The sequence below is a fragment of the Drosophila nasuta genome, chromosome 3 (assembly GCF_023558535.2).
Source record: "Drosophila nasuta strain 15112-1781.00 chromosome 3, ASM2355853v1, whole genome shotgun sequence".
NCBI lineage: Eukaryota > Metazoa > Arthropoda > Insecta > Diptera > Drosophilidae > Drosophila > Drosophila nasuta.
This window is the reverse complement of record NC_083457.1, coordinates 36,476,916-36,491,900: the sequence shown is the minus strand read 5'-3', so window position 1 is coordinate 36,491,900 and position 14,985 is coordinate 36,476,916. Positions and strand designations below refer to the sequence as shown.

Below are 14,985 nucleotides of genomic sequence, written 5' to 3'. Positions count from 1 at the left end.
GTAAGTGGACACAGTAAAGAAAGGAGCAAGACGCGGCGGCGAGCATTAAAATCGCTGCCAAAAAAACGACTTAAGCAGCTGCGGGAAGAAATCACAGCGCATAAAAGGACGCAGCAAAAAAAGCGGGTAGAGGAAAAGAAACTCGAACTGATTTTCGTAAAACGCAAAAGAAAAAAGTGCAAAAATCAATTTCCGTTGGTTGTAATAAAACGTAGCGCATGTTAGAATAACAGGTATGCGATGGGAAGGAGGGGAAAGGGGAAGGGAGGGTTTGCGGTGGGGGCGGAATACATAGAAATTTGCTGGTCTGCTGTTGGGGCGGCACACAATTCCCTAATTGCCACAACGCCAGCACAACGTGGCCGCCATTTTAGTTTAAAGCGGAAGCAGCTAGCCACCATTTTATGCAGAGCATCAACAAAACAAGAGCTACGTAAAAAATAGAGGAGTTAAAAGGGGAAGGGGAAAGAGGGGAAAGAAGGCGTAGCCGGAAAGCGGAAACAGATGAAGCAAATATTGACAGTAATCAGCTTCCGTTTCCTCTTCGCTACACAATTTATGGATATTTTTTCTCGTTTTCGTTTTGGTTTTTTTTTTTTGGTTTTTGTTTCTCGCATTGAGTTCATCTGCATCTCGAACTCGCAGGCGATCAGCGTGTGTTAACTCACCAGCAACTTCAATCTCACAGACTGCACCTGGACCCACAGTATTGTTGGCCAAACAACGATAAGTCCTGGCAATGTCCGATTCTCCGGTCAGCACGTAATAGCTTCGGTTCTTAAAGGACTTCTTGTCGCCGCCGCCCAATGCTTCTGTGTCATTCTCCAGTTTAACTGACCATGAGAAATCGGCCTGTAAAGTGGTCGTAAGATACAATGAATTAAAACATGAATACGAACGATGCAGTTACAGCTTTTTGCACGTGTTAGTCCTAGCAGCATTTTTTCTTACTGTGCCTAGTTTTACTTTTTTTCGATTCTGTGCTCTGTTTGCCTTTGGCTTTACACTTTGCACTTTAGCAATCCTGTTGTTGTGCTGTTGTTTTTTGCTTTGCACTGCAAAATTTCTTTGCCATTCGAACACTCTTTTTGGCTCAACTTTGCTGAGGCAGCTTTCGAACTACATTTGATGGCTGCCACTTGCTTAATAAGAATTTTGAATTGTTTACTCTTTGATAAAAGTGCATGCAAAAATTGAAATTGTAGTTAGAAGTGATTATAGTATTGTTGATATTGGCAATTGACTATTACTTAGCTCTAGAATTATTGCTGAATAATTAAAAAAATAAACATTTCTGATTTCAATAGGAATAAAGGCGATTAATTTTAGGTGTACTAGAAATTAGATTTAGATTTAACTTTAACATAGACATTTCTAGTTCATTCTACAATTTAAGAATATTTCCATTCACCTATTTTCCATTCTTAATATATTAAACATTTGAAGATAAATCTTTAATCAAAATATATCACAATCTAGAAGCAATTCTATTGCAAATTAAGCATATTCAAACTTCCACTATTTTACGCTGTTAAACACTACAAACTTTAGATAGTTTTCCAAGTCTTTAATCTTGGGGAGTTACATTAAAGAAAGTAAATTTTTTTGCAGACAATTCTGGCTATAAATAGCTCCGTCTTTTGCTTTGTTAAACATGAGCTTAATCCCTTGGCACCCTGGCATCTACTTGCACATGTGCTTAAATGCTTCATTCAAGCGCAGCCAGTTTCAATTCGCATCAATCTCTTCATCTGATTGCATGCTCGGTTATTAAATTTTAACTTTACGCCCGTTGAATAATTTCCAATCAAATAATTACGAGCCAGCGACTTTGGCCCACACTTTCTGCTACCCGTATCCGGGCTATGCGTGGCCATAAATCTTTGGGCCAACCTGCAGGTTACTCTCTTTTTCCTCCTCACACACACTAACCTTGTTCCATCTCCACTTCAATGCCAGCTTAATCGCCGAGCACGCTTAAACTCAAGTAACGGCAAAGCAAATGCAATTGCAGAGAGATGGAAAAGGAGAGAGAGAGTGGGAAAGAAGACAGCAGCAGCAGCTGAATGCTGCACTGATTTATGCGGCATGGCAAAAAGTGCGAACTCCAAACTAAGAGTTGGGAGAGAGAGTCCAGTTCAACTTGGCTGCAACTGTAGCTCTGGCTGTTGCTCTGGCTCTGTGTTTGTGCCGTTCACGTTGCCGACAGCAGATCCGTTTCCCGGCCAAAAGGTAAACTCATAAAATTGAAAATTCTTGCAGCTACCTGCATAAATAAAAACTGGTGCAAAAAAATGCGCCAAGGGAAACTGGTTGAGCACAAAAAAAAAAACAGCAGTAGAGAGTAAAACTCCACTCAGAGTTGGGTTAGCAGCATCGGTTGCCACCCAAGCACCCTTTTAGCAGGCACCACAATTGAAATGCTATCGTTATTGCCATTTCGATGGCCTGCATCGACCAGAGTTCTGTGCGTGAGCCTGCGAGAGTGTGCGAGAGTGTGCGAGTGTGTATGTGTGCGCAAAAGCGTTCATCTATGAAGTCACCCTAACTCTGAGTATAGACAAACAATCAACTTGTTTGTCACTTAATACTAATGATATAGAAAGGAAAATTTAAACGTGTGACTTGTAGCTTGCAGCTTGCTTTTTATATTACAATTTGGTATGTATAAAATATCTCCTTGGATTTTGCTATCGAAAATCAATTTGCTTCTCAGTTTAACCAAATTATATTTAAATAAGTATCTGTTTAATAAAATCAGTATATTCTATTTGCAAGAAAATAAAGAATTCATTATAAATTTATCAATTTTTCAGTTTGTTAAATTGAGCAATCTGCTTCTGACTTTACGCAAATGTTTTGTAAACAATATTTGATGATACCAATTTATTATTTAATATATACTTTTTTTTTATAATTCCACTAATACTTTTTCTGATAGTTCTTCCAAGAATAACCAACTAACCATTTTATAAGCTTTTTTCCAACTAATTTTGGTTTATGATAAGTTGTCTGAATTACCTTTTTTGTATTTTACTTTACTTGAAATAAGACAGATTAATGTATATGAGAAGAGATTAAAAAGATAGACTCTTTGACTTTGAATAAATAAATCGAAAATGAGTTAAAATAGATTTAATAAAATAATTTGAATGCTAGATTATATCAAATGCACCTAAATGTATTTACATAAAATTAGTGGAAGTAGCAAGTACTAAAGAGATCATATAGAGCATTTGAAGTGCCACTTGTCACACTTCGCATATTTTTCTCCCTTCAATCTAGCTAAAGCCCTTTAGCATCACTTCCTTAATAAAAGTTGAAGTTGGAGCTGCAGTACTCACCTCATCAGGATTTCCGTCTGCTGTGCAAATTAGTGTATCCTGGTCATCGATCTCAAGCCTCTCAATCTCACAGCGTGGTGTAACTACAGTGAAGGAAATATGGAGCAGAGAGTGCGAATGTTGTAATGCAATTAGAAAAGTTCCCCGAGCACAACTGAACTTCGCTTTACAGAGACACTTACACTGAACATCGATGCGGGTTTCGGTGGTGCGATCTCCATGTTTGTTAAAGGCGCGACAAGTGTAGATTCCAGTGTCGTTTCGCTTGATGGGATCATTGATAATCAGAGTGTTGCCCATGGTAACCGTCTTGTTGGGATACAGCCACTCATAAGATGGTTCTAGGAAAGGGAAGAGTCGCAATTGAAGGCGGTGCCTGGTGAACTGTCAATTCACTTACCCGGATTAGCCTGCGATTTGCATATGACACGACCGGGAATATGATGCTCCTGCACATAGACCGTGCTCTCCGAAACGCTGATGTCATCCGGTGCGTCTAAAGAGTGGAAAGACAAATAACAAAACCAAAAAAAAAAAAGAGGGAAAGGGGCAGGTGTCTTGTTACTGTCACGGAAAACAAAAAAAAAAAAGGAATAAAATACTCACATTCAATGCTCAAGTAGGTGGTGCTGTTTACTGTCGGTCCCACAGCATTTGCCGTTGATATGCACATGTATTTCGCGTTATCCGATTCGATATCGAATTTTTTATTCGGGAAATTTGACATATTGAAGTGCTGTAATCGGCGAGCGAACGAGAAGCGAGAAAAAACAAGAAATAAGCATGAAAATATGTCAGTTACATTGAAATTGAGGAGGGATGAATTTTTGAGACTCTTCGCGAACATTTTCGTAAGCGGATAGCAGCTGAGACATGTCCTTGGCTCAGACGCAAGTTACACAATTCAAATTAATTGGGATTTTATTACGTATTGCATAGACAGTTATTTATAAATGACGACAGCGTGGGAAAACACGACGTCGAGAAACACAAGTGGGTTTCACAGGTAATTGATTCGAATCGTTTCGAGTTTTGTCTTTGTCTTCTTGATATCTTAATTGGGTCACATATGTTTCCACAATGAAATATGAGCTTGGCGAGGGGTACTTTTCCTCAACAACTGCTCACTAATTGTTGTTGTTGTTGGCATTGATTAGTCATCTATTTAACTAGTATTTCATTTATGTACGAGTTTAGTATGTTGTAGTTATGAGCTGCTTTCAAATATGAAGCACAAAAGTTACTTTATCGACTCCGAATAGGGACAAAACTTTTTAATTGTAAATATTATGGGTACTACTTTTACTTCAGAAATAAATGCTGTATTTTATTTGACCCCATTTCAGTTGAATTCATATTGATAAAAAAGCAATTAGAGAGTGAAATTACGTTCTTAATTTTAAACTCCACTTTTGTTTTGTTTATGAAGTAGTTGTCATTCATACATAGTTGCACCCAATTGTTATTAAATTAGTGGTATGTTTGTTTTCAATATAGAAATATGGAATTTGTTAAATATAATCAGAAACTAATTGCCCTTATTACTCAGCACATAAATTTGTATTGAATAGAAGATGGGTAAGACGAGTAAATGTCAGCTTTAACTTTACTTTCATTGGATATTTCTGTCTTTAATTTCCCATCTCTCTTTTTACCCCAGTTAACTTTGCAACCAGCTCCAATTAGGCGTCATATTAATTTCAGCCAACAACCACAATAAGTCAACCCTTTCAAGCCCAAACTCAGCATGAGTTTTAGTCATGCTAACAATCAGATTTAAATGACAAATCAATTGTCATGGTTTGAGTTAAAATTGAATGGCTGATTGGACACCCAAAAAAAAGGAGTGGAAGAGAAATGTACTCGTACTTACCAGAACGGAGAACATGCTCTCGAAATCGCCAGTGGCCGGAGAGGCATCCATGTACTTTTCGCGAACGAAGTAACGCGAATCGTTCTTGTCGATGGGCACACCATCCTTCCACCAGGCGATCTCACAGCGTGGCACACACTCGATGCGGCAGGTCAGATTGAAGTTGGAGACGGAGTGCAACACACCCGTATACGGTTGCATGTTCTTGATGAAGAAGGGCGGGGCATGGACCTCTAGATTGACGGTGGCCATGACACCCTTGCCGCCCTCATTGTACGCATAGCACGAGTAGTTGGTGCGACTGTCCAGACCGACGGGCTCGACGGTCCATTCCTTGGTGACAATGTCCTGGAGTGGGCCGCGACCGCCGCGCATCCAGCGATATCTGTTGGGTTGCGAGACCGTTTGAGCACCGTACATGAATTTACCCATTTTGCGGTAGAGTGCGTAGGATGCGGATGCGGATGCGGATGAATCGTGATTGTGGCCCGTGTAGAGGGTCAAGATTTGTGATTGTGGCGTGAAGGTGGTGAGCGTGAGCAATGTACAAAGGGAATGATTCAAATGTAAATCGATTAGAGCATGCGTTTCTTTAATTTCATGCGCTGAGCGGGTGGTTGTGAGGCTCGACAACCCCGACAGGGTTGCCAATGTGGATGACAAGTGTGCTGTGGGATCAAGCGGTTGATGTTCCTTTCGCTGCTGCTGCTGCAATTCTTGCTGCTTTTGCAGCAGCAACGCTTCGATGGCGGCATCTGCCTCATGCTGTTGCAGAGCCTGCACCGTGTGGTAAGCGACAAGCTGTGGTTTCTGTTTCTGTATCTGTTGTGTTCTGATGTGTGTGCTGTTGGCTTGTGTGTCTACAAACCTATTCGACTCTGGGTAGCCGGGATCCTCGACGCTGCAGTAAAAGATCACGCTCTTCTTCTTGATGGCAATGGGCGGAAAGTGCGACAATGTGGCAGGTCCGGGTTCATAGTGCACCTGAGAGAAGAAGAGCATAACATTAGCATAACTAAGATCAATACTTTAAGGTCTTGCCTCACCATTAACTCCTTGTCCTCGCTGCGTGGTCCCCAGCCGGCGGCATTGTAGCCCTCGCAGGAATAATTGTAGAAGAAACCGCGTCCAATGCTCTCGAGCAGCAGCTTGCTGGGATCAATGTGGCACAAGTCCTCCTACAGAAGAGTAAATAAAAGTTAGAGGAATGGAAGTATTATTTTGGGGAGTTAAACTTACTCTAGTTTCGTAGCAATCCGGCAGCTCCTTAAGCAGCGTAGAGTTCGCATACCAGCGCACTTTGGTCAACACTGAGGGATTCGCATCGATGATGTTGCAGGTGAGCGTCACATTAGACTCATCGCTCTCCTTAACAGGACCTTCAGGCAGCATCAACACCTCCACAATGGGCACGTCTGTGAATAGTAATAGTTATATATATTTATTATTATATTTCTCATTATACATTTGAATATAATATTATTATTATATTATATATTATTATTTTTATTATTCACTCACATTGCACGTCCAGATCGATTTGCTGCTCGGAAATAGTTTTGCCAATGGAGTTTGACAGCTGGCAGGTGTAATTGCCAATGTCTTCTTTCTCCGTTGCTCTGATCAGCAGTGCCACATTCTCCGCATTGCCTCCCTCATAACGATTCGTGTCATTGACATTAACTACGTCTCCATTGCGATACCTGAGAGAGAAGTGAGAAGAAAGGAGTTGAGATAACAAATTAGTTGGTTTATGTTATTTGCAAGAGACAAACGGTTGGGTGGCATAATTTAAGGCGCTTTTGTCTAGTTACTTTCACACACACACATGCGTATGTGACTTTCTCACTCATTTATGATGCAACACGCCCATACACACACACACAGCAGGCAGAGAGTGAAAGAGAGAGAGACAGCAAAAGGGCGTGAGGGAAAGCCAAACTCTCCTGTTGGCTATTTAAAATTTATAGACACGTCTCATTGTATTTTCGTTTTCATAACAACATGCACAGAGTTCGAGTGTGCGAAAGAGACAGCTAGATTGCGTGCGAGTGAGAGCGCACTTGTTGTAGCTGCTTGTGTTGTCATTGAATCTCAGCTACTTTTCAGTGCTTGCAATAGACAACAAAACGACAAGAGGACTACAAAATTATGTCAAATGCTCTTTGTGCCTGGCATCGCATCGCTTCGCATTGCTTTGCTTTACTTACTTATTTACTGCTCTATATGTTGTTACTGCTTTTCCGCTCCCTTTTCACTTTTCCCCCTTCCCAGTCACCCTTTTCATAAGCTTCTACTTCCAACTGTACTCAACTATCGTTCATTTTGCATTTGCTTGTTTGACAAGCTTTTTGCTCGACTTACCAACTGTCTGTCTACTGCTTTCTTTTCCCTCTTTCTATGCTTCAAACATGTGCTGTGCCTGTTTTAGTGCCCCAAAATCCACTTACGATTGCTACACAATTTGTAGCATCAAAAAAAAAAAAAAAAAAAAGAAGAGAGAAATGGAAAGACAGCAAAGAAACTGCAATTGGCAAGTGAAAGAACTTGAAGTGAAAGCTCGGCTTAAATACTTGATTAAGCCTTGTATGAATTACGCAATGCAAAAATATTTTCTTTTACATTTTTGACTTCGTCATACTATACTAGACTTGGTTCTTTAATTTAATTTATTTAAATCATTCCAATCTTAATACTAATTAAATTGCTGTGCATTTGAATTTTAAACGAAATCTGTTTATAACTATAAATATATATTTATTCGGTTACATTTTTAATTTCTTTTCTCAAATAAATCACCGAAATACTAATACAAATTAAATAGTTGCTTCATAGAATGACTTTCAAAGCATTCGAAGTGTTTATTTTCCAGATTGATGACAATTGAGAATATTTCTATGCTCCAAAAATATGAATATGATAAAGTCGCGGGTTAATTTTCTGCTATAATAATTTAGTTTTTAGTCTACAATGATTCGTATAAATTTATTGTTTAATAACAGCTTTTGAAAGTGCTCTCTTCAGTCTGTTACCTTCGCTTACACATAGCTAAAATGCCCTTGACTGGTCAATTGCTGCAGACACAGAGAATAACAATAGGCCATACTTACTCACACACACAATGCCCAACAAGCATGCACACAGAGCATGAGAGACTCCGCACACAGAGAGACAGAAAGGCAGATATTAACCTGATGCCAAGCCACAGACAATGGAGATGCTTGATACTCTCGGCCAGCTTCGATTTATTATTCTCTCTCTTCTTTTCTTTTCATTTCATTTTTTTTTCTTTTTGTTGCGTTGTCTGTTTTTGGCGCTGTGCATTTCCCAGTGGCATTAAAACAATTTTACGCACACACACATAGCATATACATATATGCATGTGCTTGTGTGAGTCAGTGTAAAATTAAAAAAGCATTGCATACTTTACAGCGGCTGGCGGCATAAATGGAAATTATATTGCCCTCAGCTGCGGCTGCAAGTTGCAGTTGCTGTGGCAAACAAAAGCGAGCGAGCGCAGGCTCAATATAAATTTTAATTGATTTACAATAACAGAGCAACAATAACAACAACAACAATATCCATTCGAACCGCGCACATTTTTCGATTCTTCTCGCATTTCACCTTGTGATTGATATTACAGTTTTTTTCGAGCTGAAGTAATTTTCAGTGTTGCAACCTCGTTAATTTAATGAGCGCAACGCGTTGCAAGACGTTTGTGTTACCTTAAATCCAGCACATCATCATCATTGTGCTCATGTCATTTATTTTAATTATCGAATGTATTTTCATGTGGCCAAAAAGTTAACAAGTGGCGCCTTTATTCATGGATTTCCTAGCTCTTTCTCCCTCCACTCTTCACTCGACTTTTTCGCCATTTGTCCAGTCTCGGAATCTTGTGCGGAAATGTGCGTCCAGCCAAACCGGAAATGCTCTTAATGGCATACGGAAAAAGTATTGAAATTATTTTTATATCACGACTTCTTTTGCTTCTTTGCCTTTGCCTTTGCCTTTACTTCGGCCTACAATCAGCTCATTAATTTACTTATGTGTGTGTGCAAAAGCGAACATAACATTGTGGTAGACATTTTTAATTGGTTTGCAAGACAGAGAAGGAAGGGAGTGGAAGAAAGAGAGAGGGAATTCCTCCTTTGTCGTTGAGAAGCCGTAAAGTCAACGATGCTTCCTTTTGTTTTCTCTGTTTTTTTTTTGTGTTGTTTTCTCCTGTGTGTCTGAGGCAAATTTGTGGTTTATTGCCCGCCCGTCGCTTAAATAATTCAACAATTACAATTACTTTTGTGGTGATTTATAAATTATGTACCCAGACTCTATGTCTATCATTGAATGGCTGATTTTAAGGGTTGCTCTCTTCTCCCATTTGTTTTGTTTTCTATTTGTTTTCGGACAGCAATCACAAATACGTGCACTAAGCAGACTTCCCTCTATCTCTCTCTTTGTATTTTGGTTTGTTTGCAGGGCGCAACAAATTAAGATTAATTTTATGTAAATAATTCATGCTGACTGCGCTTTGGGGAGGCAGCAAGGTAACAAGTGAAACGCTCGCACAATCGCTGAATGCATAAAACAATGGTTCGGTTCGATCTCTTCAATCGCGATAGCAATTGAATTATATTACGTGAGAAAGCATTTTAATGCATCATCATTAATATATATCACATAGCAAAGCACCAATTACAAGTCAAATTAACTCAAATTGATGGCAAAACAAATGGAGCAACTGGGCAGATAAAAGTTCTAAGTACTTAAAAGGGTTGAATGAGTTGGGATGAGTTTAGAGCAACACTCTTTACTCACATAGTTACTTCAATATCTTTTAAAATTGTTGTTAGTTCAGACTGAGGTTTGCTAATTATATTTAATAATTCTTTATTACCTTTTTATACGAGCAAGAAGCCATAACTAATAAATAAATGTCTGTAGAATATCTAAAATTCCCTTTCATATGTCTGTTAGCTATTCATTGCGCTCGTAAAGCGAGCTCTTAAAATCCAATTAATTTATAATATTATATGTTGTTGCCAAGCAATTGCAATTGCGATGCTTAACAATTCGTGTGGCCCCAAAATGTATGCAACGAAAAATTGCGCACACAAAACTGCAAAATGCAAGCTGGCAGCGCTATGCAAAAGCTTTTCACGTTTCGCCACAAAGCACACATAGATATAAGAGAGAGGGAGAGGGAGAGGAAGAGCAGAACGGGAAACATGTGGAAGACAGGCGTAAATGAAATGCCTGCTAAATAAATTTTCTGTGTCACTTTTGTGTGTGCATTTAATTTCTCAGTTGGCATTAGCAACAAAAACCTCACACACCGAAAAAAAAAACGTGAAAAATGCGGAGAGAAAACTGTGAAAATGTGGCAAAAGGTTTGCAAAATGCAGCCACTTGACACACTGTATGCACACTCGTGTGTGTGTGCGAGAGTTTTGTTGTGCCATCTTCATTCATCATATGCGCTGAAGTTGTTGTTGCTGTTGTATAATTAGGACTTTTCGCGTGGCGTTGACACTCTGATTTTTCCCCAACTCAGCTCGCGTTGCATTTTCGTGCACTATTAATCAAGAGCTGCTTTAACTTTTGTCGCTAGAGCGAACTCGCTGCTTTAATTAGGCTGCGCTGGGGAACTTTGATTAGATCGGGTTGCTCAACGAAATTAATTTCGAGTTCCATTCGATTCGATTCGCATTGTTAGAAATGGTTGAACAACAACGAGTAACGAGGGCGTGCTCATATCTCTTATGCACTTCTTATCAACACCTGCACTCATCTAACTCCTCGTGGCATAACCAATGCCAAATGAATGTTGCGCATACGCCACGTGCGCCGCGCCGTGTCGTGTCCCCGCATCGATGTGAATCTGTGAATGGATTTTGCAAACTGCAATTTGCATTTTGTGCGTCAGTTGCGAATTCTCCGCGTGCTCGTTGTCCCGCTGAAATTTGGCCAAGTTTGTCAGACACAACTATCCACACATACTGAGCGAGCGACAGAGAGAGAGAGAGAGACAGGTCAGGACAGAGGCTGGTTTGTTAGTTGGATAGTTGGTTTCCATGACAGCGATGATTTTGCATTATGCCTGCGTTCTGCTCGCGTGTCATTGTGCAATTTTATTTGTGAGCCGCGTCGCGTTGCTGTTGCTGCTGCTGCAGTTGTAGTTGCAGTTGCCTGCCACTCGCTGTTGTTGCTTGTCTTTGTCACAGTGTCAGTTGCACTCAGCGAAAAAGTTGCCAAACAACTGCAGAAAATACTGACGGGTGCTTTCAAAGCAAACGTTTGACAAAAGCCTTTCAAATTGATACAAAATTTGTTATGCAAATAAAAATTACTAACTTCATATATGAATTTGACAACATGAAATGAAGGTTATAAAATATAAATTTAATTTCGAATTTTTGAATCGGCGTCAATAATAAAGTTTGAGTCAGCTAAACAAATTATTCAGTACTGCTCATAAGATATCTAAACTTCATATCCCAATTTTATATATTGAATCAACCTTGTCGAAGTGTATTTATTCATCATAAGAATACAATTTTAAACTTATTTCTGTTGGAATAATCTAAGTTTGAATTTAAAACATGAAATTGTCAGTTTAATTTCTATATTACTGAATGAAAATTAATGACTATTTCTATCATAATTCCAACATTAAATTTTTTGTATAGAAGAATGCAAAGTTGTGGCTCAAACTTGTTTCTTGCTTTAATCAAAGTTAATTGATTAGCTATTGCTAAAGCTACTTTCAGTGAAATTCACGTTTTCAACCAAATTTTCTCGCTGTTGATTGGCCTTGCCACATGCAACAAGCCTGCAACTTGAGCCTAGCAACAACAGCAGCAATTTCTGGTTACATTCCATTCGGCATCCGCATTCGCATTCGCATTACGCATTTGCGAGTTTGTTTTGATTTTCAGCAGATAAATGCATCCTTGCTATTGAAGAACCCCAGATGCAGTATGACATAGACGGAAAAAGGGGGAAAAAGCGTACAGACATGTACGTATCTGAGTGTGTGTGTGTGTGTAAATAGAATGTGCACCCAATTCACGCACTTTGCTGTTGCTCGTTGTTGTTTCGCTTGTTGCGTAGGTTTCAACTCTTGTTGTCTATTTACTTTTGTATTTGTTTTTAATTAGATTTTTGTTTACTGTGGAAATTTTAGTTTAATTGAGTTCTGCCGTCGTCGTCGGCGCTCTCCTTTCCTCCTCCCTCCCCCTGTTACTTAGTCTGGCTTCAAAGTCACACAGCACTCAGTGCCTGGCAGCCTCGGGCCTAGTTTCATCCCCTCCTCCGTCCCCTCACAACAGCTCACAGCTCCCCTGGTTGCCTGGCACCTTTGCCCAGGCGCCAACGCAATACAACAAAGCTCGCGTCAGTTTCGGCCTCGGGGCGCACACTTTCTCACTCTCTCAATTTCTTTATCGCCTTCTCACTCACTCACTCTCTATCTCGGTTCTCTATTACCTGCTCTGTCACATGTGCGTATTTGTAGGGCGGATTTAAAAGCAATTTAAATTCGTTTGCATTCGCTTTTGACTTTTGCATTTTTGGCCGCATTTTGTTGGTCGCTTTCCCCATTCCCTGCTCCTCTTCCCTTTCCCCAACTAGCTTGGGGCGCTTTTTATATCAGTTTTGCATTTCATGTTGCGTTAGTTTCGGGATTTAAGCACTTACCAAACGACTTGAGTGAGCGAGGCGGGGTTGGCAACATATTCACAATTCAGTAGCACCATTTCACTGGTGTTTGCGACTCTTTCCAATGGGCTGACTTTGACAACGGGAGGATCTAAAAATCAGTTAAAAATATATAACACAATTAGTATTTAATATTAGAGCGTGAGGGATAAATATGTTCTGACTATTAATATATCATTGTTCCTTACACTTTAATTCAACGCTAAAATTATAATAAATATATAAAATTTAAATATTTTAAAAATGAATAGAATGCTCAAATAATGAATCAAATAAACTGTATTATTCATTTAACAAATAAATTCCTTATTGATAAATTTCTATTCTTTATTGTTGTCTCTTCAAATGATATTGAAATTTTATTAAACCTTTATACATTTAACATCCAAACACCCATCAAACTTATCAAATCAGTTTCTATTACTGCAACTGAATAACAATGATGCTATTTGCTGTCTACTATTTATTATTGTTAATACTTACACATCACTTCTAGAGTCAAATCCGATGAAATTGGCTTCTCGCGATTGATCTGCAGCACAATGTTCTCGGCTTCACAGCGGAAGACGCGATCGTTTTCAAATCGCGAGGCATTAAAAATCAACTCCGACTGCGTGTGATAGGTGCCATCTGACTTTTCAAACTAAAATTTAAAAAAAAAAATGTCAAATAAACTATAATTTTATGCAACTCATTCAAACTTACCGCCTTAGTGCGAATTTCAGTAAGTTCATTCTCCTCGGGACTTATAGTTGAGGTGCTATTATACCAGGTTAAGTTGACTGCGGGACGAGCGCCGTGTATCTGTCAAAAATGGGGGAAAAATGCAAAACAAATTTGAAGTTATTTTGTATTTGTTCAAAGTCGACAACTTGTCAAACGCCCAACGGGGCGTATGCGTTATATGTGTGGAGGCAAGCAGAAGGGAGACGCCAACTATAAGCAATTGCCATTAAATTTCCATTAGCTGACAAGTGCACATATTCATATTTCCATTAGGCAACAATTTCACCTACGACGGAGGCCCAAGGACTCAACTCGACTCGACTAGAGTCGAGCCACTAAAACAATTGCATAAAATTCCATTAAACATAATACGCAATCAATAGACAATTTTGCATAATTTCACAGTGCACACGAAGCACACAAAGTCCGCTCGCTCACTGTCTTTCTCTCCGTATCCTCTGAGCCAAAGTGCTGCTAAACTGCAGCCAATTGAGCATTTTTCCATTAAAATGCAATAGCAACTGGCACAAGGCAATGACAGATTCTCAGTTGGAGACAGAGACGGAAAGGAGGAGACAAAGAGAGGCTCAGGCAAATAACAAGGCATTGTCGTAGACTATGTTAAGGCTCAGCATGTTGCAGGACATCGCATGTGGCAACACTCTTTGCCTTTGGCTGCCCACACACTCACTCACACACACACACACATACATGTGTCCTGGATGTCGACGAAAAATCGCAAAATAATTGACAGTTAATTATTGTCAATTACTCGGACTCTAACGACAAGGACAACGACAACGTGCACTAAAAACTGCCTGATGCACAGTGCAGCTAAATCACAAGGAGTTAAGTTGCAGCATATGGATAGGAAATTATGGATTAATTTAGAGAACTGAAGGTGCAACAAATTGCTTAAATATGAACTTCATTATGTGTAGATGCAGCTAATGCATGAAATGCACTTCAACTTTTGCTATTCAACTCCTATATTAATAATTTAAGTAATCATTAATGTCAAAAGCATATTTTCTTTTACTTCCTTTATAATAGAAGGGTAAAGCTGTTAATGTGAAGAGCTTTATGAATATTTGAAAATAGTTCGACAAATATTTGTTCTAAAGTTTTAAACTATAATTTGAACATCTCATTAATATCCAATAATAACTTTAACATATATTCAGTTTATTTTCTATGTAAATATAAATTTAAGGCAATTGCAAATAGTTTTCGTAGCACTGTCAAACCACAGTTACTTTGCAGAAATGATTTCCGCCCCGCCCACACCTCTGGACACCTTTTGTCCCGTTTAGTCGTTATTGAATA

At 39.2% G+C, this 14,985-nt stretch overlaps 1 protein-coding gene across 19 annotated transcripts in view; it reads right to left on the bottom strand.

Moving 5' to 3' along the window:
• The window catches only part of LOC132794519 (hemicentin-1), a 232,894-nt gene that overhangs the window by 17,543 nt on the left and 200,366 nt on the right, over positions 1 to 14,985 (bottom strand). For 18 of the 19 annotated variants that reach the window (XR_009633205.1, XM_060805015.1, XM_060805014.1 and 15 more), the window contains exons 8-20: positions 13,639 to 13,737; positions 13,417 to 13,576; positions 12,913 to 13,024; positions 6,739 to 6,920; positions 6,457 to 6,632; positions 6,264 to 6,395; positions 6,086 to 6,201; positions 5,218 to 5,602; positions 3,951 to 4,080; positions 3,745 to 3,840; positions 3,527 to 3,685; positions 3,345 to 3,427; positions 669 to 852 (exon numbers count right to left, since the gene is read on the bottom strand). Coding sequence is in view for 17 of the 19 variants with exons in the window: in XM_060805015.1 (XP_060660998.1) it covers positions 669 to 852; positions 3,345 to 3,427; positions 3,527 to 3,685; positions 3,745 to 3,840; positions 3,951 to 4,080; positions 5,218 to 5,602; positions 6,086 to 6,201; positions 6,264 to 6,395; positions 6,457 to 6,632; positions 6,739 to 6,920; positions 12,913 to 13,024; positions 13,417 to 13,576; positions 13,639 to 13,737 (2,014 nt within the window). In the remaining 2 variants the exon portion in view is untranslated. Of the gene's footprint in view, positions 1 to 668; positions 853 to 3,344; positions 3,428 to 3,526; positions 3,686 to 3,744; positions 3,841 to 3,950; positions 4,081 to 5,217; positions 6,202 to 6,263; positions 6,396 to 6,456; positions 6,633 to 6,738; positions 6,921 to 12,912; positions 13,025 to 13,416; positions 13,577 to 13,638; positions 13,738 to 14,985 lie in introns of all 19 variants that reach the window. The other variant, XR_009633206.1, reaches the window with a different exon arrangement.